This window comes from Arvicanthis niloticus, chromosome 6 (genome assembly GCF_011762505.2).
Source record: "Arvicanthis niloticus isolate mArvNil1 chromosome 6, mArvNil1.pat.X, whole genome shotgun sequence".
Classification (NCBI taxonomy): Eukaryota; Metazoa; Chordata; class Mammalia; order Rodentia; family Muridae; genus Arvicanthis; species Arvicanthis niloticus.
In genome coordinates this window covers 5,862,306-5,889,389 of record NC_047663.1, presented here as the reverse complement: position 1 = coordinate 5,889,389, position 27,084 = coordinate 5,862,306, and the positions used below count along the sequence as shown (strand labels likewise).

The 27,084-nt window shown below is 54.8% G+C and overlaps 1 protein-coding gene across 5 annotated transcripts; it reads right to left on the bottom strand.

The window, feature by feature from the left end:
- Window positions 1-417: 417 nt before the first annotated feature.
- Rhbdf2 (rhomboid 5 homolog 2) lies at window positions 418-27,084 on the bottom strand. 5 transcript variants are annotated; one of them, XM_076935426.1, is made up of 20 exons: window positions 26,965-27,084; window positions 12,902-13,074; window positions 9,825-10,076; window positions 9,438-9,637; window positions 8,348-8,472; window positions 7,579-7,774; window positions 7,296-7,499; window positions 6,722-6,850; window positions 6,265-6,389; window positions 5,988-6,185; window positions 4,683-4,794; window positions 4,375-4,449; window positions 4,088-4,249; window positions 3,782-3,888; window positions 3,584-3,647; window positions 3,397-3,491; window positions 3,122-3,197; window positions 2,891-2,991; window positions 2,557-2,710; window positions 418-1,686 (listed from the first exon to the last, which is right to left on the bottom strand). In XM_076935426.1, the coding sequence occupies exons 4-20, from the start codon at window positions 9,579-9,581 to the stop codon at window positions 1,267-1,269; spliced, it is 2,487 nt and encodes an 828-aa protein (XP_076791541.1). In that variant the 5' UTR covers window positions 9,582-9,637; window positions 9,825-10,076; window positions 12,902-13,074; window positions 26,965-27,084; the 3' UTR covers window positions 418-1,266. The 5 variants fall into 5 exon arrangements, with proteins under 5 accessions (XP_076791541.1, XP_034363668.1, XP_076791542.1 ...); XM_034507777.2 differs by lacking the exon at window positions 9,825-10,076; XM_076935427.1 differs by lacking the exons at window positions 9,825-10,076; window positions 26,965-27,084 and adding an exon at window positions 26,524-26,936.

Here is a 27,084-nt window from a genome sequence, read left to right as displayed (position 1 = left end):
AGAGCAGTGCTTTCATCTCTCCAGTCCCATATGGCTTTTGTTCGGTTAGGTTTGTGTTTGTCTGTTTTTGAGACAAGGTTTTTCTCTGTAGCCCTGGCTGGCCTGGAATTTACTCTGTAGACCAGGCTGGCCTCAATCTCAGAGATCTACCTGCCTCTGCCTCCCAAGTGCTGGGCTTAAAGGCATGTGCCACCACCTAGCTTGAGTTTGTTTAAATATTCATTTCTATTTATGTGTATGTGTGTGAGAGGGGGCGGGTGCTCACAGAGGCCAGAAGAGAACACTGGATCCCCTGGAGCTGGAGTTGCAGTAATTGTGAGCCACCTGACATGGTGGTTCTCTATAAAGACAGGAAGTGAGCCGTCTCATCCCAAGTCCTAGCTCTCCATCTCCTGGGGTCTGAGGCTAAGAGCAGTATTTTGATAAAGAATATCATTTAATAAACGAGACATCATCCGTACAAAGTTAGCGTTACTTTACAAAATCAGGGCCATAATATAAATTGGGAAAACAAACAAAACACCGGGCCTGACTGAGCTTCAGGCTTCCCCTGGGAGCTAGTCCTCAGGGAGGCTCAGCCCATGGCCACACAGGAGTGAGGAGAGGGGGTAGGGGCATCCTGGCACCAGAGTCAACCTGTGCAGCCAAACACATGCTGGAGCTAGGGCAGCTGATAGGCTTAGGATATCTGGCTTCTTTGCTTAACAAAAGCCCTTAACATCCCTGTAGAGCCATCTCTCCTTGCTTGTCATCCCCTGTAGACAACAGCCAGGGCCTTCCCACAATGCTCTGTCCAGGAGCCTCAGGAACAAGCTCATGAGTCCACGGACAAATGCAGGAAGGGCTTGAAGGACAGGAAAGAGAGGAGAGACAGGAAAAGGGGTCATAGCAGCATGGTAAGGACCTCAACCCTGGGGACAACTGAGGGAGCAGCTGTGTGTCTGGTGAGGTCACAGTCACAGTGACAGTGGGGAAACAAACAGCACCCACAGAGACCAGAGGCCCAAGCCCTGGGAAGAAAAGTTATCCCTATAGGGCCAGAGAGGCAGGCAGGGCTTGAGACCTGAGCCTTAGAGAAGCGGGTGTCCTGGATGTCCCCCAGACTTGGGTCAGGAACATTCAGACCTGAGAAAGGGAGGTGTCATCTCCCTGGGGAGCCTGCCTTTACTACCGGTCTCATCTGGAGTCAGCCTTGTCTGTGGAGTGAGTTGCTGGGCTCAGGGGCCCATTGGTCCACACGGCCCGGGGCAGACACGACCTCTGCAATTAGTGTAGCACCTGGTCTAGTTCGTACTTCTCACAGAACCGACTGGTGAAGGGAAAGCAGGTGAGGTACTCGATCCAGGGCCAGTTGATGGGGTAAATATACAGCCACAACACCAGGGAAGCAAAGAGCCCGGCGAAGACCAGCAGCGACACCAGGATGAGGGCTCGCTTGCGGTACTTATCGCTGGTACCGAAGGTGATGTAGGGTAGGAAGGCGAAGGCCAGAAGCATCCCACTGAGGAAGCCGAAGATGTGGGCAATGTTGTCTATCCAGGGCAGGAGGCCACAGATAAAGAGGAAAAGCACAATGGCCGACAGGTTGAAGAAGGCCTTCCACGGCCGCTCCAGCAGCTGCCAGCTCTGGAACAGCTCCACGAAGAGGCAGGCGAGGAGGCCGAACTGCGACCCGGCTGGGCCCACCTGGGGTCAGGGAGGAGAGACGTGGCACATTGACTCTGGGTGCTATGGGGCACATCGCCCACTCAGGATGCCGCAGGAGCTGCTGGGCTTGCTCTGTCAAACCCTGCAGCAAACCTGGGTGTGGTACCCCTGTGCTTAGCGCAAGCCAGCCTGTCCTAGGAGACCACAGGAAGTGGAGAGCTCACAGGCTAGAAGGCACCACAGACTTAAGACCTCTCCTCCTGAGGGCGGAGAGCATCACATGTAGAGTTTCACAGAACAAGGAACAAGGGTCCCTGGGGATTCAAAAGTATCCCTGTTCCAATCAATAGGTCCCAGCTTAGTTGCCCATCTGTAGGTAAGCTTGACACAATAGGGGCTCTGTGCCCTTGTTGCAGAGCCTAGGGTGGGACCAGAGCAAGAAGCAGCAGGGTTGATCTTCCCCACATATCACAATGGTCTTCCCCACATGCCACAGTGGTCCTCCCCACATATCACAATGGTCCTCCCCACATGCCACAATGGTCCTCCCCACATGCCACAGTGATCCTCCCTACATATCACAATGGTCCTCCCCACATGCCACAGTGGTCCTCCCCACACATCACAATGGTCTTCCCCACAAGCCACAGTGGTCCTCCCCACATGCCACCGTGGTCCTCCCCACACATCACAATGGTCCTCCCCACAAGCCACAGTGGTCCTCCCCACATGCCACAGTGGTCTTCCCCACATATCACAATGGTCCTCCCCACATGCCACAGTGGTCCTCCCCACATGCCAGTGGTCTTCCCCACAAACCACAGTGGTCCTCCCCACATGCCATAATGCTTTAGATCCAAAAGGAAGGGCTCATCCCACCCATTCTGCCCTAGTCTCCCAAGTTTGTACCTCTGCCCGGTAGGGGAGGAAGATGGCGCTGGCCAGGTTGCCTGTAATGCCACTCAGGATGAAGATGATGGAGATGCGGTGCCAGCCAGCCAGCTTCTCTAGGTCCCTCAGGATGGTCATTTGGAAGACCACAGACACAAGGCAGTGCACTATGCTGGGGTAGAGACATGAGTATCACCAGCCTTCCCTGTGTGCCCACGGCCACCAGCAGGCCAGCACAGGTGCAGCCAGGCCCTAGCAGGTTGACCCAGTGTGCTGGGTCCGGAAGCCCTTTCTCCAGCATCTAAGACAGAATACCCAGGAGCTGGGCACGGGGCAACAAGGCCCCTCTTACCCAGCATGCAGGAACAGAGAGAGCCAGATCCGGTAGAACTGGTCAGGGACCTCAGGGTTGAGGAAAGGCAGGAGCCCACACACCTTGTCCAAACAGTGCACCTGGGGAGGAGACACAGGGTCATTAGTTCTGCCCTGGGAGGCAAGCCAAGTCTGAGGCTTCCAAACGGTATGGACCCCAGTGGTCCTCGGAGTCCCTAGAGCTTCCGCTATGCAGACAGCCTTCGCCTACCTGGGAACAGAGTGTTGCCTCTTCGTGGAAATAGCCATGCATGAACTCACAGTACTCCCGAGTGGTGATCTCACAGCTGTGGACGGAAGCAGATGGCTATCGCATTTCTACTTAGGCGGGAGCCCAGCACCTGGGCACGGCAGGCAGGACGGAGCAAGTTCCCTTCTATCTCACTGCCCCCCAGTCTCTGCCTCCCCCATCACCCAAGGGCAGAGAACAGAAGACAGTTACAGAGGTGCATCAGCCTGCGGGGGATGGGGACACCGGCGGCTCACCTGCCCTTGGTGCCAATGCAGCAGGGGCGACCTTTGATCTTACAGTCTATGTGCAACAAGCCAGTGTGGTTGCTCTGGGCCTGCTCTGTGCAGATCTAAGAGAGAGGGGACCGATGGCAGTGGGCCTCATGACAGAAAGCCAGCTGTCCCCACCCTCATCCTACTTCTCCATGCATCTCCTACTCACCGGCCACTTGGTAATGTCATCAGGCCAGATGTGGGCCCCACTGGAAGCTGGCTCTTCACAGGTCCTGGAAGCAGTGGTTAGATTGGGCAAAATAAAGAGCTGGGTCACCCCAGCCTGCCACACCTACCACCAGCATCACAGAAGGCAGCCCTAACAGCTGGGCACCACTCCAGATCCATAGGAAGCTCTAGGCTGTACCTGGGGTCTTGGTGGCACACAACCGCCGATGGCTGCTTCTGGCTCAGGTCAGACTTGTCTGAGGGCTCGGTATCATTCTGCCACTTCACAAATGTGGCTAAAGTCTCCTAGAGGGTGGACAGGAGGTCAGGCCATGTCAGTCAGATGGCGTGGGCAGCGAACCCTCCAGGACAAAGGCTATTCCCATTTCCCCATCACTCGAGTACTTCTAGGAACCACTGTCCAACTTCCAAGCCTGGCTTCCAACAGGCTTTGCTGTTGTGCTGGGGAGGGAAGGAGGCCAGCAGGGGCAGGGGCTGGACCCACCGAGCAGTCCTTCTTCAGGGTCTGGATGCAGCCCGAGCGATCATTCTGGACACAGCAGCCAGAGGTGCGCTCGATGTCGCGCTCCCTCCGTACCAGCTGCTCAATTTGCTGGTCCTTCCGGATGCAGGGTGAGAACTTTGCTCCCAGGTGGATGAGGTCAATCTGGAGTGGGGGGAGGGGCAGTGAGCCAGCACTCCATACTCAGAAGGGGCGGGGCACCCCACATCCACCCACCTGCCCAGTGTGGAGCGGTAGGGTACAGGGCTCCCAAGCATCCTGGGCCTCACCGAGCTGGGGCCAATCCAGAAATTTTCCTGCTGGATGTATTTGACGCTCTCATACACGCCTCTGTTCTTCAGCACCTATCAGGGAGGTAGTTTGTGGCATTAGAGGAGCCAGAGCCCTGGGTGTGAGAGAGAGGAATGGGGGTGGGGTGGGGGTATCCCCAGAATAGGGCGTCTAGGAAAGACTCAGGTTATGTGAGCCTCAGGCACCTCCAGCTTGGGCCAGCGTGCTGTGGTGGGTGATACTTGGTGCCCACTGTGCTGAGGCCCCTTGGGGGAGGCTGGGACCCTCCAGGAGGAACCCTACTCACCAGCTGGGTGGTGACGTGCTGGGCAAAGCCCACGGGTGCAATGCCATAGGTGCAGATCACCAGCAAGGTGATGATGATGTGAACGCACGTCAGCCAGTAGGTGAAGTAGGGCCTGTAGGCGGAGGTCTCTAGTCAGCCTGGCAGCGCTCACACCCCGCCCATCATGCCCTTCACCTGGGCACGGCAGACATTCCCAGGCTCTTGGATCACCTCAGCTCAGCCTTCCCCATAGAAACTTGGAAGATGCATCCCCGAGAGCAGCTCTCTCAGTTCAAACCCATGATGGTTTCCCACTGCCTACAGCACGGAAGGTCAAAACCACCCCTGCTGCTAACTGGCAAGTCTTACTGTGCTCACCCAAAATTCCTTTCTCCTCTGTGCTTCCTGGAACAGGCCACAGCCCCGGAAGCCCCAGAGCCTCTGGGCACACTTCACATCACCTTGGGGGGCCCACAGGCCTCTGCTCCTGTCTCCACCCCAGTTGCTCGCCTGCCACACCTGCCATTTCTTACTTTGTATAATTTGGAGTTGAATGCCTATCAGGTCACACTGACATCATTCTTTTATCTTCTCCAGTTTCCCTGAACATCTCTGTGCCCAGCTTCCCCCAGAATCCCTCACTCCAGGCTCCGGCTCCCTTTGTTCTTTTAACTGCCTTGGGCTTTGAGGCAATGTTTCTCTATGGAGCATTAGCTAGGACTCACTATTTAGTCAAGGCTAGCTTTGAACTCATAGACCTGTTTACCTCTGCCTCCTAAATACTAAAAATAAAAGCATGTGCCAGCATGCTGGGCTTCAAAGATGTGTGTGTATGTGTGTATATGTGTATATGTATGTGTATATGTGTATGTGTGTATGTGTGTGTATGTGTATGTATGTGTGTGTGGTATGTGTGTATGTGCACATGACTCGCAGGCATGTGGAGGTCAGAGGACTTTTCGTTGAGTCGCTTCTCTCCTTCCTTTAAAATGAGTTCTGGGGATCAAACTCACCCCCAGTCTCACTGTCTTGCCAGCCCCAGGGCCTGCATATAGTTGTGCTTGATCAACGTTTGTTGACTGACTGACTGACTGCTTGCTGTTTGGGGCCTTGTTGAGGATAAGGCAGCAGTGCCAGCTGGTTCTCTCCAGGCTACAGTCCAAGCGTAAGTGTGCCTGGGAGCTTGTCATTACGTGCAGGACCTGCAGGAGGTGCTCCTGAAATGTTTACTGACTGAGAAGGGGCCATGTTTGGGGTAAAGGGCTCTGAGTGGTTTGGAAGCTCTAGCCTCTTGGTCCTCTGCTCAGGCTCGCTCCCGGGGCTCACCGGTGGCTATCGAAGCTCTCCAGCTGCCGCTGCACGGTGCTGCTGATGCTACGGCGATAGCTTCGGTTCAGCCAGTTGCCCACGACGCCCAGGCCGTAGTGCCTCTTCTTCCGGTCAAATGCAAAGTGCTTTACTTTGGAGGCAATGCGCTTGCCACGCTGGCTCCCGGGACCTGGGGCTCGGTTGCTGTATTCTTTTCTGGTGATGACAAAGGCTCTCAGCCTGAGGACCCTGCTGGGGCTTAGCAGGGACTGTAGAGTCCCCACCCCGTACTCACAGCGGGATTTGCACTCCATCCGGGGAGACTGGGGAGGCAGAGCGTGGGACACCTCCGGCTCGGAAGTAGCTAGCAGAGAGTGGGGGGGACTCGAACACATCGTCGGGCATGGAACTCATTTCTTCCTGGAGTAGGGGGACACCAAAGACAGTGTAAGGAGCTGCTGCCCCAACGACTGTCATCTAGCACTTCAATCAAGGGCAAGACAAAGCTATACAGTCTCCTCAGGATGGAAGGGAAGCCACATGCTCGGCATCCCTGAACTGACTTTCCCAGGGTTCATCCCGCACACCACGCCCCCCTTTAAGGGAGCCCAGGCTAATGGCTCACAAAGGACATACCGCATCCTGCCTTTGGACTCCCCAGGATTCTGGCAGGACAGTCAAGGCCAAGGTCACTTCTCCCAGCTCTCAGGCCACCCCATCCCCTGCCCAGAGAGTCCACGCCCCATGCTTGCCTTACTAAAAAAGGAGGAGTCAAAGGTGTCAGCTCCATCGACAGCATCCTCCTCCAGGAAGCTGGGGTAGGCAAAGCTGCGTTTGACAATCCGGCACCGCTGTCCAGTTGCATCTAGCACGGAGCGCCCCTGGGCATGGAACGGAAGTTTCAAGGAGGACCCAGAAGCCCAGGGCCAGGTTGGCAAAGGCGCAGAGCATCGGATAAGTGGATGGGCCGAAGGAACTATTCAGAGCAGAAAGCCAGGACGGGGCTCTGGCCGCAGCCAGCCCTACAGAGCCTCTCCTTCCCATACTGTCATGCTCAAGTCTGGGGCCTTGTCCCCTCGCTGCAGCCTCTTGGCCCAGCTCACCAGGCCCTTCCCACTGGTGTGATCCTTTATTCCCCGCCACTCCTCCCGTAACCTAAAACAGAGGGGGCACTGAGGAGCTCATAGGGGAACTAGGGTCTGAAGGACACAGGTTCTGGGTTTTAGGGTACGCATGCATTCACTGCTCTGATGCAGAGGGCAGACATGTAGGTGAGCGGAGAGGCTACCGTGGATGGGGACAAGCATCTTTCAATGCAGGCCTTACCTTGAGGAGGGCGGCGGCTGCCTGAAGGCTCATATGTGCAACGGATATCCTCTTGCGTCGGGGCAGATGGGAGTAGCCAGAGCGGACGCTGGTGAAGGATGTGAGGGAGAGGACCCCTGGAGTCAGGGGTGGGTGGGCGGCATGAGGCCGGTCCACCTCATCTGGGTGGCGGAAGGCCCGGCCCCGAGCCAGTGGATCCACAATCTGCAAGAGACGGTGGGTGAGCAATGCTGCCCAGGCCCCGGGAGAGCCACTTGCTGCCCCTCACCTCCAGGGAGCCCACCTTGGGCATCTTGCATGGTTTTGGAGACTCAGTGCCCTGGAAAGATGGCACCTCCTGGCTGGGCAGCTCCAGCTCTCTCTGGCACGAGGCCTTGAGGCGACCGTAGTGCACGCTGCAATGGTGCAGACTGCGACGATGCCAGTTTTGTCGCTTGCCCTCCCAGTCGCCGCTGACACCAAACCACTGGGCCGTGCCCCTGCAGAACAGATATGGTGTGGGCGGAAACCTGTGCACGCGCGTCCTGATGCACACGTGTAAGGGTGAGGGTGAAGGTACATGGGAAGCCATGGCACATGTGTTTAGGGAAGGTGGTCTAGGGGATGGCAGTGTGTATGGGGAACAGAGGAGACTTGAGGGGGAGCCATGTGTGCTCCTGTGTGTATGCAGGGTAACCGCTGTACCATGGATGGTGCCATGAACCCCTGGGCCCTAGGGAATCAATCAGCCTTCCCTGAGGCCCCTGAGTTCCCAACTACAGCCCATTGACCAGGCTGAGAGTGAAGGCTACCCCCATCAGGGGTTGTATTCAGAAGACTAGAGAACCCCTCTGCAGCATGCTGTGGAACTTCCTGTCAGGTGCACAGTCTGCCGTCTCCCCTCCCCCCTTAGCACCATCACATCAGATCCTGGCGGTCCACCTCCACGGAAGCCGCTGCTCACTGTCTGTCTACACCTCTGGACAGGGGACACAGAGCTCAGGCCCCGTGAGAGGTCAGGCGCCCACAGTGTGCAGGCTGCTGGGGTGCCCTGGCAGGGCATGGGTGCTCACTTGCGAATGCTCTGAGACAGGGAGGCCTGGCGGCGGAAGCCAGGGCGCTTCTCGGCGCCATCCTGCCATCGTCCCCGTGGTTCCTGGAGGCTGACACTCTTCAGGTAGGCTGGGTTCTTGGGCCTCTGTGGGGAGGCAAGGAGGACATGAATGTGTGTCTAGTCCACTTACCTGCCGCCTGCTTTTGGGTTCCCATTCACTCCTTTTTATTCAGTGTTGAGGACATAACTCAGACCCTCTAACAGGCCGGGCACTGTAACACTAGGCCACAGGCTGCACCCACTCCCTCCACAGGCCCTCATTCTGAACCTAAAGTGGCCATTTTCTAGCAAGGTCTGGGGATGTAGCTCAGGTTGGCAGAGTACCCAGCATGCCTGAAGCCCTGGGTTCCTGTCCCAGCAACTACACACAGCAGGTGCAGCGGTGAACACACAGCACCCAGCACTCAGGAGGTAGTGCAAGAAGGATCAGCAGTTCAAAGTAACTGTTGACTATGGAGCAAGTTCGAGGCTAGCCCGGGCTACAGGAGACCCTGTCTCAACAAACAAAACACATGTTTTCCACTGTACTCCAGCAAACCCACTCTACCCATGATGTGCCCATACACCAGGATGCCCTGCCTCTTCTCGCGTGTCTTACAGCGCTCTCGGAGTGAGCGGGTGGCCCCACATAGCTCTCCTTTATGTCTCAGGCTGTGTGCAAAGCCCACGCTATTTGCGGCCTGTTTTCAATGAGCTCTTTATGGGACAGGAGTCCCAGATGGATGTAAACAATGACCCATCCCCCCCAAGAACAAGGCACTGCAGGGGTGGGCTGCTGGCACTGTGGGACCCTTGGCCCACTCAGGCCTCCACAGACAGCCCACAACCCTGCAGAGCCAGGGAGGGGAACTGTAAGCAGACAGAGCCAAGGCTTTCCAACAAGGCCCTTCTCACAGTGTTCCTTGTCCCTTGGCCACCAGGCAACAGAACTCCCAAGTTTCAGAGTTCAAAGCCTTGCTCTCTGCCTTCAGGCGAACGTTGAGGCTGGAGGACTGTCAGTAGACTGGGGTGGATGAGTGGGTCTAGGTACTGTGTGGGCAGCCCCTCACCTCAGGAAGCATGCTATCCTGCTCCTTGGGGGCCTGGGTCTCTGGTGGCGGGATAGTGATGGAGAGGTTGGGTGGCTTCCGGCTCTGCAGGCGGCTGCCAGACACAGATGGGAGGCTGCTGCCATTCTTGTCAGTGGAGGCCATGGTGGGCACGATGTTGGAAAGGAGGACAGCACAGGCATCCAGAGGGGCGGCCGGACCTGAGGAGATGAGACCTTGGCACCAGGGAAGGCAGCCCGGCACCAGCACCAACCTGCCCCATGTGGTCTCAGGCCAAGCTCCAGAGAGATGTGGCTAGACCACACCTGGGCTGGGTGGAGGATCTTGGGGTCTATTTCTGACTTTCATTTGCATTTCAGACTAGCCAGGGTGAGCAGGATCTCTTGCCTTAGTCCCTTTGTGGTCGTTCTGCTTCTGTGAAAACCAAACCACCAAAGGAGCAGAAAGAAGTGGGTGTGGTCAGAGCAATCAGTGGCCAGAGTGTGGGGCACAGGCAAGGGGCCTTCCTTGGTGCTGAGGGAAGGCTCAAGGGGCAAGAACGTTCCAGACAACGAGACACACTCTTTGACGTCGCTGGGCAGGAGCTGGCTGGGGCGACCAGGGATCAACTCTGCAGGTGCATTTCCTGGGGAAGCAGGCCTAGAGTAATGCACAGGAAGTGGTGGTTCAGCCTAATTCCCAGAGGGAAGAAAAACCCACCATACCTAGCCCTCCTGGGAGTTAAGTGGAAGCCACTTTTAGTGGTATAATCCCAGCTGCTCAGGAAGCTGAGGGAGAGATGATCATTGGAGCCCAGGAGTTCAAGGCTAGCCTAGCAACATAACGGGCCTCTGTGTAGTTAGTACAAGCCTGTGATCCCAGTACTTAGAAGACCAAGAACTGAAGATTGTGAGTTTGAGGATAGTCTGGACTAGCCTGGGCTACATCTGTTAGAAAGAAGAGAGGGAATGAGAAAGATAATTGAAACTGCCACTAGCCTGGTATTTCTCTTTTTCTTCGTTTAAGGGAATGTTTCATCTCAGGCTGGCCTTGAACCTGCTGTGTATCTAAAGGTGACCCTGAATTCCTGATTCTCCTGCCTCTCCCTCCCATGTGCTAGGGTTATAGCCTTGTGCTGCCGTGCTTGGTATATGTGGTGCTGGATATCAAGCACAGTGCTTTATGTCTGCTGGGCAAGCCCTCCCACAGATAAGCCATACCCCAGTCCTGGTGACAATAAAGGTGATAAATGCTCACTGAGCAAAAAGACTAAGCGTGGCAAAGCAGAAACTGAGCTTGGGGTCATCCCCTCAGGGCAGCCTCTCCCCTGGAAACAGCACAGGTTTTAAAAACAGCCGAGGTTCTCTGGTCTGGTGTGGGCATCTTTCCCTTGAGGACACACAGGCTGGCGTCTTTGCCTTTGACAGGAAAGGCCTCACTGAATGGAACACACCAAGACTCCATTCCTGATGGATGGGTACACAGGTTGTCTTGTCTAGGGCTGCCCATGCTTCGAGGTGTATTAAGACAAAGATCTAGAAGTGGAAGGCCGGAAAGAACAGGGGTGTGGAACACTTCAGTGGACCAAACGGATGGACCCATAAAGAGGAGGTCACTTTTCCCTGCTTGGGTCACTGAACCCCACTTCCTTCTGCTGTCTGCCAGGTACCTGCTGTCTGTTTCCCTTCCTTTCAGCTCTGGGAAGCTCAGGAGTCAGTGCCCGGTAAAGTGCGGGTGGGTGGGGCTTGACAGCCGCCACATGGCCACATGGAGCGCTATGTCCAGACTGTCTGCATGTGTATACGACACTATGGGCACGCCTGGTGACAGTACATGATCATTAGTGCATAATAAGTATGCCTGGAGCCTATGGAGGCCAGGAGAGGGCCACAGATCCCCTGGAACTGGAGTCATGGAGCCTTCCACATAGTGGGTGCTGGGAATGACACTCAGGTCCTCTGTAAGAACAAGATCTCTTAACTGCTGAGCCATCGCTCGCCTCCCTAGCTCTCTCCACCCTCACCCTTCTCTGCAGCCAGGCTGCACTCCCCACCCTCCCATCTGCCGCCCACCCGTAAGTCACTCCAGTAGACCTTTCTGCACAGTCCCAAGACTTCCTACTCTTTAGGGCCAAGCTCCGCCATGTAGCCTCCAGGCCCCATGGGCTCCCCTCCCCCAGCCATAAAGCATCCCTCAAGCACGTCCCCACACACTGCTGGAATGTCCCAGCAGTGAGTCCACCAGAGCTAGAAGGTGACAACCACCAAATGTCAGCTAGTGGAGGACTAGACAGGCAGACGGTGCAGGTCCATACACTGTCCTCATCCTAACACCCACTCAACACAAAGGACCACGGTGCTGACCCAGGCTGCAACCTTGAAAGCACCGTCTAAGTAAAGATGTCACTCACAAAAGACCACCTGTGCTGGGCACAGGGGCACACATTTGTAATGCCAGCACTCGGGGCAGAGGCAGGAGGATTGTGAGCTGCAGGCCAGGGCTGGTGAGGAAGCTCAGAGGGTAAAGGCTTTGCCACCAAACTTGACAACCTGAGTTTGATCCCTAGAACCCAATATGGTGGAAGGAGAGAACTGTCTCTCATGCAAGTTGTTCTTTGACCTCCAATGGTACGCTGTGGTGTGTAGCGCATAAATATACATACACACAAAATAATAAATCAATGTGGAAAATTGTGTTTTAAAAAGAGAGAGTTGGAGGCCAGTCTAGGTTACACAAAGAATTCAAGACTATTTTGGACCATGAGATTCTACTGAAGGGAAAAAAGTAGAAGAAAGAGATGGTTGGGGTGTGTGTGTATGTGTGTGTGTGTGTGTGTGTGTGTGTGTGTGTGTCCAGGTTAAGAGCATTTGCTGCTCTTCCAGAGGACCTGAGTTCAGTTCCTAGTACCCACATCAAGTGCTTGACAATAGCCTGTAACTCCAGCTCCGGGCGATCTGACACCTTCTGCAGATTTCAGCAGGCACCCACACATATAAAGAACACACACACATATATACACATTAAAAAAAAACAAAACAACAACAACAAAAAAAAAAAACAACAACAAAAAAAAACCCAGAGGTGTTGGTGCAAAGCTTTAATCCCAGTAGTCAGGAGGCAGAGACAGGAGGATTGCTGTGAATTCAAGTCTAGCCAAGGCTACATAGCAAAGGCCTGTTTCACATAAAAAGTAACAAACAGAAGCTGAGACAGAGGTCAGAGGTTAGCACATGGTCTAGCCTGTTCATGTCCTGGGTTCTAGCTCCAGCAGGTGCCCACAGATGCTGGGCCTCTGCCTGCACTGGTCACTCTGACTGCTGACCATCATGTGGTCACCTTCTGGCTTCAGCCTGGATGCCACTTCCCCCTGGGGCTCTCTCTGATTCCTGAGATGCACCTGGCCCCACCTGCAGTGTGCATGTCTCTGAGGAGAGCTTACTGTCCTCTAAACCAAACAAATGAGCAGAGGTCTTGAGACCACTCACCTGGCCACCCGCTTCTTTCGGACGTGCAGGCTTGGGCTCCCTGGGCTTGCCAGAAGGTGTCTACACCATGCTCCGCTCCTTTCCGCAATCTCTGGGTCTCCTGGGGTCAAGGTGGACAGATGGATTGACAGATGGCTGTGGGTCAGGCTGGGCAGTTGTCCTAGCAGTCCAACCTGTGAGAACAGAAGTGCAGGTGAGGGGTCAGGCCGACTGTCAAGTCTTCCCACTTTTTTTGGACCTTAGTCTCCCACAGGGGCATGCGCGCCTCATAGCACTGACCCAGGTAGCAGTGGCCCTGGAGTGTTAACCTGCCACCACTCGGACAAGGGGCTGCGCCATGGCTTGACTGGAGCCAGGCAGGAAGCTCTGCCCTGTTCTATTCTGTTTTTAATATTACCTTTAAAAAGCATCTTAACCTTTAGAGATCAGGTCTCAGGCTCTAGGCTAGCCTTGAACCTGCTACGTAGCTGCGAATGGCTTTGTACTTCTGATCTTTCTGCTCTACCTCGTAAGCACTGGATCACATGCACGAGCCACCACTCCCAGTTCACTATCACTTCAAGAGAAATATTCAATTCACAAGGCCGGGAATTGCTGTTGGCTTAAAAAAAAAAAAATTAATGAATCTCTCCTTCCACTGTGGGCGCCAAGGATCACACGTAGCTCATCAAGCTTGTGTGGCAAGCACTTTTGGGAAAACCATGTATAGATGTTTTGTCTGAACATATGCCCGCGTACCACACGCATTCCTGATGCCCACAGAGGCCTGAAAGGGCGTCGGATGCCCAGGAGTTGGAGTTACAGATGTTTGTGAGTGGCCGTGTGGGTGCTGGGAGCTGCACCACTCAGCCGTCGCCAGCCCCAGTGGCGAGTGCTTTTACCAGCTGATCTATCTGCTTTACTCTGACTTCTGACTAAGATTCAGTTTCTGAGGATGGAGAGGTGGGCTCAGTCCATGCTTTCTACACGACACGCAGCCCTGAGTTTGATTTCCAGTGTCCTCACTTGCAACAACAGCAACAGCAACAGCAACTCCAGAGCTGGGCATGGCCTCGTGGGTTTGTCATCCCAGCCCTGGATCAATGGAGGCAGGAAGAGACCCACGGGCTTGTTGGCCAGAGGCCAAGTTCCAGCCAGTGAGGGACCCTATCTAAAAACAAGAAGGGTGCATGTATGATCCGTGAGAACCATGCCTGTGGTTGTCCTGTGGCAGGCTCAGGCCCATGTGCTAGGGGGCAGACACACACATACACGCATGCACGCACACACACGTATATACACACACGTGTATGCATGCACATATGCATGCACACACACACACATACACGCATGCATGCACACACACGTGCACACACACGCACACACGCGTACACACACACACACACACACACACACACACACACACACACACACACACACACTGAAAAAGGGACAGATCAAAGCCAGGCAGTGGTGGCGCACGCCTTTAATCCCAGCACTTGGGAGGCAGAGGCAAGTGGATTTCTGAGTTCGAGGCCAGCCTGGTCTACAGAGTGAGTTCCAAGACAGTCAGGGCTACACAGAGAAACCCTGTCTCGGGGGGCGGGGGGGGGGGGGGGAAAGAAGGGACAGATCTGGGGCTAGGGATGATTTAATAGATACAGTGCTTGCCATGGAGTGTGAAGAACCCATGAGGACCCAACAACAGCAGCACCCGTAACCCCAGCACGACTCCAGCGAGACAGAGGACCTTCAGAAGCCCAAGGGGCAGGTGGCCTGGTGTACACACAGCAGACAACAAAAAGATCCTGTCCCAAACAAGGCAGACGGGGAGGACCAGCATCTGAGGCTGTTTTCTGACCTCCACCTGCGCCATGACGGTCACACCCCACTGACACATGTGTGAACGCGTGAAAGAGGAAAGGAAAGGGGCTGAGCCTGTAGCTCGACGTACGGTGCCTGCCATATATGCAGGAGGCCTTGGCTTCAACTTTCCAGCGCTACAAAATCACAACGTTTAATTTCCATTAGGCGGCCTGATCCTAGTGCTTAAGCAATGGGGACCCTCCTGCCATTTGTTTGTTTTTGCATTTTCCTAATAATTTATTGATGTAAAATCCACACAACAGAATATTAACCATTGAAAGAGAACGCGTGGGGCCTGTGTTTTAGAAAGCCCTGTGCAGACATACACTATAAACAAGGCACCAGGGCACAGCAGGTCCTCCTTGGGGGGAGCTCCAGGAACAACTGGGGAGTGCTTCAGTGCCCGGGCACAATTTCTGCCTCCTGTGCCAGGCCTGGCTCAGCCCCCCCCCCCCCACATTGTCATTCAAATCCTCCCAAAAGAGATGTCACTATGCTTCTGATTTGTAGGCTCAGAGGGGTTGATTAACTTACTCAAGCTCACACAGCAGGAAAGGGGTGCAGCTAGGATTCAAGTCATCTGACAGTAGGTGGGGGTCTGGCCCCCTCCTTTTCTAAAGCCAGGGTACATAGGGGCTGGAAGACTTTTATTGTGGGGCCAAGGGAGTCAGTTACCCATGCAGGGAGCTATGGCCTAGCATTGTAGTGCCTCTCAAAGCATGACTGCCAGAGGCCTGGGCTGCTCAGAGATGGCCTACCATGGGTGAACTAGAAGCAAGAACTGGTGTAGGCCCAGGTGATCCCATGCAGGCCCTTCTAGGCTTTGCTGTATTGAGACTTGTGAAATTCTCCACATCACAGATCCGGAGCACGAGGTGGGGAGGAGGCAGAGCTGGCCCGGGTCGTTACTGTTTCTTTAAGTGGGACCAATGGCCTCAGCTTTGGCTCCACCACGCCAAGAGTCCTGTCCCTCAGCCCTCTGAGATCACAGAGGGAAGACACTGGGGGCTGGACTGGCAGACTCTGGGGAGCACTGCTAGTCACACGAAGACACCGCTTGGGGATGACTCCAGGACAACAGCCTCCCCTGGGGCCTCCACACAGATGCTCCTCAGCTTGGCCTGGGACCAGGGTGCAGGGAGAGGGCATTTGGCGGGCATTACTCTGGGAAACTGGCACCAATGGAGAAGGGCAGGAAGAGAGAGAGAGAGAGAGAGAGAGAGAGAGAGAGAGAGAGAGAGAGAGAGAGAGCGCAAAGGAAGCCACCAGCAGAGATGGGTCCAACTCTCTGCACTCTGAAAACACAGCCCGTGGCTCTCTAGCTAACAGCAATGAGACCCTTCTGGAATGAGAAGCTGAAGGCTCAGCCCAGGAGCCAGCAGGGCAGGCTTGTCCCCCACTCAGCCAGCCAGACTGTGGTGGTTTGAATGGGAATGGCCCCATAGACTCATGTGTGGATGCTTGGTTCACAGTCGTGAACTGTTTGGGAAGGATCAGGGTGTTGGTGGGAGTGAACTCTGAGGCTTCCCGAGCCCATACCAGGCCTGGTTTGTTTCTTTCTCTGTCTCTCTATCTGCTGCCTTTGGATCAGGATGTAAAGATTCGGCTACTTTTCCAGCCTCATACCTGTGCTACCAAGCTCCCTGCCACGATGGTCATGGCCTCACCCTCCGATCTGTAAGCAAACCCCCAATTCAATGCCTTCTTCTATAAGCTACGTGGTCATGGTGTCTCTTCACAGCAACAGAACAGTAGCTAGACCCAGATCTATCCCCGCACCTCGGGCAAGCTCCCACCTCCGTCTCTGAGACCCTGCAATCTTATGCCAGCCTGTCGACCTGGCCAGCCTCAGCTGCTTCTTTATCCCCAACACAATATGTTTATTAATGATTTAGGAATTTCATAAAATGTAGCCCTATCCTGCTCATGTCCCATTCCTCCAGGCCAGCTTCTTCCCCTGTGCTCCCCAAAACCACCAGGCTCAATTGGTATTACCCATGTACTCACTGAAGCATTGTCAGACTCCCAGTGGCCAGCCCCTTACAGAGAGCTGAGTCCTTCCCCGTCCCCATCCCTGCCAGAAGCCACCAACTTACCATCTTTATCTCTGTTTGTTTGTTTGAGACAGGCTATGCTGGAACGGTCAATCTCTCTCTCCCCTCCTGTCTCTCTCTCTTCTCCTGTTTCTATCTCTCCTGCCTCTCTCTCTCTCTCTCTCTCTCTCTCTCTCTCTCTCTCTCTCTCTCTCTCTCTCTCTCTCTCGGCTGGCCTCAAACTCACAGAAATCCACCTGGCTCAGCCTCCCCAGTGCTCTCCTCCTGTCTCTTGTCTCTGTCTCTCCCTGTCTCTCTCTCTCTCCTCTCCCTGTCTCTCTCCCTGTCTCTCTCTCTGTCTCTCCCTGTCTCTCTCTCTTCTCTCCCTGTCTGTCTGTCTGTCTCTCTCTCTCTCTCTCTCTCTCTCTCTCTCTCTCTCTCTTTCTCGGCTGGCCTCGAACTCACAGAAATCCACCTGGCTCAGCCTCCCCAGTGCTGGGATTAAAGGTGTGCTCCACTGCTCTGCCTTTTTCACAATTTTTAAGGACTCTCTTCAATAGCTTCATGTCTGGACTGGACTCTGACACTCTCTCTCTCTCTCTCTCTCTCTCTCTCTCGCTCTCTCTTTCTCTCAGCGGTGGTGAGAGGTTGTCATAGAAACCTCAATGTCACCCATTCTCAGCTATAAATCTACAGCCATCAATACCACTGCAGAAGAAGCTTTCCCACCCACAGCAGGATCAGGGACATCAACATGGCCTAGGGTGACAGCAATGGTCACAGACATCGACACCGCACAGACCAGGGACCACAGAGGTCTCTCGAGGAGATGTAACCCAGAAAATGAACCATTGCTCATCTCAGGTGTCTTCTTGTTGCTCAGAGTCAGGGTGACCATGTGGCTGGACAGTGTGTCGGGGGCAGGGCCTGGGCAAGCTCCGGCTGCTACACACCACCCTGCCCTCCGCACTGGCTGCCCGGGAACAACCTTTGTGTTTACTGCGTTTCTAAGAAGTGTCACCTCCAGGAGGCCTCTCACCATCCTGCTCTGCCTCATGCTGCATTCCACAGCTCTGTCAACGGCAGGAGTCCCCTACTCTACTCTCACACCCAGTCACTGTCCATCACATCCTAGCTGGATGAGTCTGGTGAGGGCAGGAGCCTGTGCAGCTGGGGACGGTCTGCATGGACGCTGGGCTGAGGCCACCTCCCAAACTCTGCGGTTAGCTCTGGAGGTCGCTCACCCTGCCCAGTCCCACTGCAGGGCTTGGATGAAGGGTGCTGGGTGCTGGGTGAGGCTGAGGCCTAGTGGCCTAGTTCCCTGGTTAGCCACAAACACTCTTTCCCATCTGAGGAGCTTCCTTCAGAGCATAAGCCATACCAGCTGGGGACAACCCCCTCCCCCAAATATACCCAGGATCCCTCCCACCCCACCCCCCTAGCCAATCTCCACATGGAAAAGGCAGATATGACTTATGGCCACAGGGCAGGGAAAGTTAACAATCTCTGGGACAATCTCAGGGTCCCCTAGAAAGTAGCCTGACGGCAGGGGTGGGTCAGGGATGGTAAGGAGTCACGTGCCAGGAAAGTCTCTGCCACCATCTGCAAAGACAGCACCGAGCTTTGAGTGATGGTCCATAAGCTGCATCCTTGTGCCTCAGTTTCCCTTTCTGTCCACTGGCAGTTGGACAAGGTGATGGCTCAGACCCGCTGAGCACAGGCAGCCTAGATAATGAAGATTTTTCTCTGCTACTTTCTCCCAGAACTTCTCCTGACCCCTCTGCCCCAACCTGCACGGGGGTGGGCCCAAAGTCTAACCCTTCTCAGGACTGGGTGTGCTGGCAACTGCTCGGCACAGCAGTGGGAATGATCAGGTTTGCTCTAGTCTCCCGTGTGACCTATGTCCACGAAAGGCCACTGAAACTAGACAAAAAAAAAATTGCAGGAGCCGCCCTACCCGCCACTTATTTCCCGCCCCCAGAAGTGCTTGCTCACTGCAAAGGAAATTGTGACATCCTGGGAGCAGCCTTCCTCTTGCCCACAGTCATATCCGCTGAGCTCTCCAAGACCCTGGACTTGCTGCCCAGCTGGCCCATGGGTGGGGATGGACAGGACCAAAGCTAAGGGTTGTGGCTTCTGCCACCTGCTCAAGTTGGATCCTAGTCTAACTTCTAGGGAGAAGTCTTTCCCACAAGCATCTTTAGCTAGAGCCCAGGGCAGAGGGGTGGGGTGTGGTGTGGTTGGGGGGGTGTCAGTGTTTCCTCTTCCTTTAGGGTGGCGTCTAGCAAGGGGTGGGGCAGACAGAAAGAATGCAGTGCAGAGCTGAGATTTCCCTCCAGGTGCCCTTGGTAGATGACCTCCACTGGGGTCAGTGTGTGCTCCCGAGAGCCTTCAGACAGTACCACCCGCCCAGATCAGGCACACAGAGACACAGGCTCAGAGACTGCCCAGAATGGCCTACAGAATCCGGTTTCCCCACAAAGGGTGGGGCCCAGCCACTCCCAAATGAGGCAGGTCCAACCCAAGCATGGTAACATGGTAGGCAAGGTCACCCCAGGGGTGCTCCCCCAACCACACCATGCAGGTGGCATATGCTCAGATTCCTCCCACTCTGCTCCAGGAGGGGGTGGACCTGTACCCACAGGTCTGACCTGAGGCCCTTCCTGGCACCTCAACCTGTACCCACAGGTCCGACCTGAGGCCCTTCCTGGTATCGATGCACCCCCACTATCCTGGAGGCCCAGTGTTCTTAATGATTCCCTACACCCGTAAGCTCTGTAGACTTGAGCAAACAGGACATTAAGGAAGGTGGCCTGACAACTGTACTCCCAAACAAGAGGGAGCCTGATGTAATTGCCAGGGCCACATATGGCCAGAAATGGGGACAGAGGGAGGGGCCAATGGACAAGGAGTGAGTAGTCCTCTCCCTTCCAGGGAAAGGGGGAAGACCATTGTTCACAACTGAATAAGGTCAAAGCGGATCACAAGTCACCTAACCGGAGGACTCAACTGACTACACCTGCCCCAGAAGCCTCGCTTGGCTCTGGGCTGCAGGCAGGTCCTGGGGCATGCAGGGAGTGGGCAGAGGAGAAGGGGGTGGTGGCAGACAGACCACATGCCATGTCCTTGCTGAGTCACAGGATGATGACAGTGTGGGCTGGGGGCAAGCAAGTGACTTCTCTCCTTGGTTTCCCTGCCACAGAAACCAGAAGTGCATCTTCCCTCCCGTGGCCCTGCTGGGAACCTCTGAGTTTTTAGAAAGCTGCAGAGGGGAAGTGGAACCCTCAACTGTTGTAATCCGGTTAAGAAAAAAAAAAAAAAAAAAAAAAAGGCTTCTGTTGCTGACGTCCCAAAGCTCACCCACCAGCCCTGGTGGCCTTGGAAGGCTAGCTCATGTAAGACAGAGCTGTCGTCTAAGAAGTCTCCACAGCCAGTGACTCACTGCTGAGCCCCTCCTGGCCCTGGGAAGAGGCAGGAATGATGGAGCTGAAGGCAGAGAGTTGCAAAGGCCAGGTCTGGGAACAGGACCTGGGAAAGAATCATAAAGTATAGAATGGGGGTGGGGTGGGGGTGGGATTCCCAGCAGCTGGGTGTTCCATCTGGTGCAAGGACCACAGAGAAAGGACAGGAAAGAGGGCTGTGTGCTCCTTCCTGGCATGCTTTTCTCCAGAGGCATGGGCCAGCAGGTGGTTGCACCAAGTCAGCTCGTTCTGCTGGCCTGCGCCTGGTGGCTACCCACAAGAAAAGAAAACTGGCTTGTGGGTTCACAGGCTGTACAGACCTCACAAGCAACAGGCCTCCCTGCCCCCAGAGCCCTCACTTCTTTCTCCCCTCTTCTTCCCAGGGTTTGTGCCAAACTCATTTCACAAGACCAGACCTGCAGAGGCAGGCTCCAGGGCTTGGCAACCTGCTGGCTTCTTTGGGGGTATTCCACATTAAGACCCTAAGCTCTGGGCTCCCCATCACCCTATTAGAGCAGCTTGGGCATCACAACCCACCACAGACATGGGAAGCGGGTACCAGGTTCCAGGGAGTTGCCCACAGCAGTGTTATGTGAGCGTGTCTATGTGTGGGTGTGGCACCGTGCCCTTAGAGAGGACCAGCCCTAGATTCACTCTGCACTATCTATCTGGGCTTTCTCTGGACTACTATAGCCAACCAGCCCAGCAGAGGTGTGAACGCCTTCCTCCTCTGCTGGGGACTCCAGCCCTATGAGCAGGCTGAGGTAGGACGCAGGTTACGTCTCCCTAGAGCTCAAGCTACAACAACTGGGCACAGGAGTAGCTCAGTGGTAGAAAGCTGGCTTGGCATATACAAGGGTTTGGATTCCATCACGGCAACACACACACACACACACACACACACACACACACACACACGTGTGATGCTAACATACTGGGAAATGGGTACGCAGCTAGGAGCCCCACCTTAAAGCTCCTCTGAAAACTTTATGATTCTAGAAGCTGCTGGCAGAAGCAGGTCCCCTCCAGCCTCAGAGATGCAGGTGCTCTGAGCAGAACTGAGCCCCAACACACCCCAGGTGAGCAGCAGCAGATCATGAGGGAGGGCTGCAGGGTTCTAGGATGCCTGTCTAGCCATCTGGTCTCCTGAGAAGACTTATGTATTCTGCTCCAGTTCTGCTGCCCCTCTCTGGGGGTCAAGACGTCCGGGCAAAGGAGGCTCCCACAGAGGGAGCACTCAACACTGGGTACCACATCAGCATGAGCTTGCTTCAGTATGGAAGATCTGCCTGTCATAGGTACACTGGCTACTGGGAATTGGGTTTTCATCCATCTTCAAAACCAGAAAAGTACAGGCCCAGTGGTTGGGGCAGGGGCAGGATGTGGTGCAGCCTGGGGGGGAAAGGCTGAGTAAAGGGGTACATTTTACCTCTCTGGGGTTCCCTGACACCACACAGCTTGGGTTTCATCTCATACTTGCAAGCCAATCGCCCACCCAATTTCCATCTGTCATCTTGGAGTGTGGTGACAAAGAGAGGAACTGCCTGACTAGGAGAAGCAGCTACTTAACCCCTCTAACTTAATATGTAGTTTATGTGGTCTTCCGAGACCTGGGTGACTGTCACTAATAACCAGGGCTCACCTCTCATACAGCATGCTCCACTGAGGGACAAAGTCTCACCCTATCCTAAAGAGTCCTTGCACAGTGTAGGTCCTTCGGCCAGAAACAGGCGGTACCCAGGCCAGGTATAAGCACTCAAAAGCACCAGAGGATTGCGGGTTGCCCTGTGATGTTTTCCACAACACACTCAGGACAGGGCGCTCGGCATCCTGCCCAGGTCTGCTCCTGTAGGCTAGATGCCCCTCAGCAGGAAGGAAACATGCCAACCAAACACTTTTCAGCTTGTAAACCATCATTAAGAAACTAATAAACTTGATTTCCCAGAACTCTGCCCTGGGGCACCCTACTTCCCCAGGAAGAGGCTGGTCCCAGTCACAGTGGGTGCCAAGGGATTAGGGCACTTGGACACAGGGCCATCCAAGCTATACCCATAGCGGGTAGCCCTTCAACGCTACCTGCTAGCACTTTGGGGCAGTGTAGGACTCTCCTGGCATGCTAGGAGCCAGAGTCAGGGCTCACGTGTGGTCTGGTTATTCTGTCATGGTTTCCTCTGTGAGATGGGTGACAGTCACTACACGAATAGCAGGCAGGTCCTGCATGTATAATGCCCGGTGCACAACCAGTAGCTAACTAATTGCTTTTGTCCCCCCTTTAGCTGAGCGTTGCCAACATGACCCACCCATTCAGCCTATGAGCCAAGAGCCGTGTGACAGGATTCTTCCTAACAAGCAGAGTTATAAATCAAGGCTCACTGATGTCAATGTTAAATCACTGGTCTGGCTCCCAAAGAATTACCTTTATTATTTTTCTCTCTGTACAGGTGTTTTTACTTGCATATATTTCTATACCCCACATACACACAGTACCTGTGGAGGCCAAGGGAGTGTTAGGTACCCCAGAGACAGAATTACAGATGGCTGCAAGCCAGCATGTGGACGCTGGGAACTGAATCTAAGTCCTCTGTAAGTGCAGCTAGTGTTCTTAGACACTGAACCAGCTCTCCACTAGTTCTTAACACTACCCCTCTTGAAACATGAAAAGCCGAGCGGCAAAAGGGCGTGTCTGGAGTGGTAGCTAGCTCTGTATAGTCTGGGTGCAAATGCCTTTGGTTCCTGAAAGCCCTCCTGTAGCATCCACGATGAGTGGCAACACCTACTGCTTGTGTAGCCCGACTTAGCTATCAAAGAGCTTTCTAACCATTATCTCATTAACCGAGGCAGGGCGGAGGCCACTGTCCTTATGCAGCCTGACTGATAAAGTCCCTATGGGCCCAGAGCCTTCAGTTTTCAGTCCTGTGTCTACCCAGAATACCACAACAGGTTCTGGACCCTTCAGGGACCCACCTGAAGAGGGAAAAGGCACCAGGGGCAGGTGGCTCCCCTATGCTACTATGATACTGTGGACATGGGTTCATTGGCCACCTACTGAGGCAGGGGAACAGGGCTTTGCTATATAGTCACTCCCAGCTCCAAGGGGTTCTCTACCCAACATAGCTCCTTGTATCGTTTAGATGATCATGGGGCCAGCAGCCTACAAGGCAGGGTTTCTCCCATGATCCAAGCCTGCGCCATGTACAGCAGCCTTGCCGTAATGATGGCTCACTTCAGTGTCCCTGCCAGTCATGCCCACATGTCCACAAGGTCACTGTTAGAATCTGCACCTCATAATCCCCCACAGTATAGCTGGAGAAACCAAGGTAAGTCTATTTAAATGACTCCCTCCACTGTACAGCGAGGTAGAAACAGAGGCAAGCCCACTCAAGTGACTCCTACCCTTCCTATAGACTTCAGTCTACTGGCTGCAGGATCTTGCCTCCTGGGCCTTGAGTGTGGATCACCTGCCCTTCTGGCCAACCATGGCGTCTACCATCCCACACCCTGACAGAACTCACTTGGCTCAAACCACTGTGGGGAGCTGGGACAGTGAAACTGAAACTGTCTTCCAGCAGCTGTTGAAGCCCAAATGCTTGCCTCTGGGTCCCTGAAGAAACCTAGTAAAGGGATGATGGTACCCAGCAACTCTCCATGGCTCCCTGAAGATGAGACGACAGGTTTTCTTTATGCTGGTCTGCTGCCTGGGGAGGCCAGGGATACTTCGGGGCAGTCCCGGAAAAGCCTCGGTTCTTCCCAACAACGGGGCAGGTGTGGCTGGCTCCTCTTGAGAGGTTGCCTGTGTGCCAAGAGCTGCCTGGCCTGGCAGCGTCCCTGTCCCTGGGCCATGCTGGCTGCTGAGGTCAGCCAGCACTCCTCCCCCAGCCTGTCTGAGCTGGATAGGAAACTAGGAGCTGCTCCCAACAGATGGTGAGGTCACTTTGGAAATCCCCTCGAGCAATGGGGCAATACCTAGGCAGGATCCCATAAGTTCCAAGGAACATGCTGGACTGGGGTCGGGGGTGAGCCTCCTGGAGAACACACAGCTCCCCTATGCTGTGTGAGGGGACCCAAGCCCAGAAGACAGCATCAAGTTACCCAAACACAAACATGAACACTTGCTGGCCCCTTGATGCCTTCCTGCTGACATCTGGTGCCTGTCTGGGTCACAGTTTATACAAGTTATGGAGCTAGAGAGATGGCTCAGCAGTTAATAGCACTGGGTGCTCTTCTAAAGGGCCCAGACAGATTTCTAGCATTTCCGTGGCAGCTGGCAACTCCTCCCCCAGCTGCCAGTAACTCCAGTTCCAGGGGATCCAGCAGCTTCTTCTGGTTTCGGCAAGCATCAAGCACACATGTGCCACACCGACACACAATCAAGGAGGGCACTGTCCAGAGTTCAGGTCACAAGAGTCCAGGGTAGGCCTGAGACCCCAGTGGTCCTCCTGCTCCAGGCTGCTGTGATTTAGCCCTGCTCTTTTAGAAGCCTCTTCCCTGGGCAGCAGAGTGTATAGAAGTGTGTGTGTGTGAAGGGGACACTGACCAGAATGAGCACCTGAAGCTGGAGTCACAGGTTTGGGGTAGGTGGCTTTGAGGAGGTTTGGGTCTTTAACTTTATGCCTTCAGAGGCATATGTAATAGTGGTAACTGCTACCGTGTATACCCAGTTGAAAAAGTCTGGTCTTCCACTCTTTGGTTGTTTTGGTTTTGTTTTTTGTTTGTTTGTTTGTTTTGTTTTTTGAGACAGAGTCTCATACATCCCAGACTGGGCCTCAAACTCACTCTGTTACTGAGGGTGACAAACTCCAGATTCTCCTGCCACTACCTGCCAATGCTGGGATTTCAAAGCACATGCCACCAAGCCTGCCTTCACATCAATCAAGCTTTTATAGTTAAAAAGACCGAAATCAACCAACCAACCTGAGACACCCCTGCTCCCGCCACTCCCTTCTCACCCCACCAGGGCTCCCAAGCACGAAGTCCAAAACTAGACAGGACTAGGGAGATAGAAATGCTAGTTGCCAGAAGAGAGGATTCTGACCCTGACCTATGCAGCCAGCAACACCTCCACCTCCATTCCCAGAAAGCTAGGAGTACAGCCCAGGAGCCCAGCTCAGTGGTTTTGGGGGCTGTGTGGGTGGAAAGCTCTTTAACAGCCTTCATCCGTCACTCAGCAAACACTACAGCAGGGCCTGAGCACACCCTGACCAGGATTCCCACTACCACAGGGGCAACCCATCCTGCTGGAAGGAAAGAGAGAGGAGCCACAGGGAATCAGTAGATCTGTTATTCCTTGGAAGTCCTGGTTAAATAACTAGGGGAGTTAGTTCTGTGTTCAGAAGGAAAATTCCAGTTGGTCACGTGGCATTCCCCCATCCATGAGGCCTCAGCTTGTCCAGCTTTCAGAAACTCCATGGGAACGGAGCTTGGTCCTGCCCTTCCTCCATCCCCAGGGCTACTCTGGCTCAGCCTGGGCTTACCCTGTGTCCGAAGCTATCCTAGGTAAAGTACTGCAGACCTGTGCTTTGAGGGGGCCACTGTTCCAGCTTCTCCTCCACAGGGCCAGTGGGCAGCCGGCAAGATAGATTTGTGGCACCAGCACAGGACACTTGCCAGGGCAAAACCTGTCGCATGTGTCTTTATCTCCCGTCTTCTTTAGATTCTCCCTGGTTCTTCCCACAGCCCCTGGGGAAACTGAGGTAAGGAGAGGGACACACAAGAAGTACCCTAGTGGGCTGGGGGGGGGTATAGGATGGTTTCTCAATATTGACTTTTGGGGGGCCCAATTCTGTACTGTGGGGCTGACCCGTGCCGGTCAAGTATCTCCAGGCATTGAAATATCCTTAGCGGGCAAAAAGCACCCCTGAGCTGAGAACTACTTCTTAAAACCAAGTTTCATTTTCTTCTGGGGGCAGTATTTCACCAGCAGATGTCACACACACTGGAACCCCCAATCTAGCTGGTTAAGAAACAACAACCGCTCCACTTATGGGGCAATTCCTCAGGTACACCTCACCTTCGCTCTCTAAGTCCCAGCCCTACCGACTCCCGGCTCAGTGTTTCCTGGAGCTGGATCAAGGCATGGACCTGGGTTCCCTTTTGCCCTGGGGTTGCCTTAGAGTACTGGGCCCTACAGATCTTACGCTCCCTAACCTTCAACCCAGTGCAGAAACATCAGCTAGGGGCCCAACTCACCAAACCCCTCGGTCCTGAAGCCAGGACTCCTGAATACACTATCTGAGCCACGGTCTACTCTGGTGGTATGAGCCTCCCCCATCCCCCAACCCCGCACCTGTTACCACCACGGCGGCGAAGCTCCACGCACAAACTGCAGCCCGGCGACTTCAGAAGCTCACCCGGGAGACAGGGGAGTGGAGTCTTAAGGTCTAAAAGGGATTTCTGGTTGGAAGGCAGAGAGCCGCGTGTTCCAGCACTGGGCAGTGCCCTCTCTTCCTCCAAGGGCTTTTAAACTTCTGCGCAAACCACGCGCCCAAACATCTGGTGACTGTGCCCCGGGGAGCCCCTTAGGCGTCCTGGTCCCAGCAGAGGCCAAGGATCTGCGGGAGGGATCCAGCGGTCCCCCGGGCACAGAGTCCAGCCTCGGCCTCCAGGGCGCTCCGCGGGGCGCACAGCCCCGACCCTCCCCGCGACCGTCCGGGGTAGCCCCGTGACTCCCTAGACACTCGCGGCCTAGCGGACCCGAGCTCCGCCGCGCCCAACTTCCCGCGCTCACCTCTCGGAGGCCCCAAGTCCCGGGAAGCGGCTGCGAGCAGAGTGGGCAGCAGCGAAGCGGCAGCTACTAGGCTGGGCGCCGGCGCTCCGCCTCTTCCCTACCTGCGCGAGGGCGGGGCGG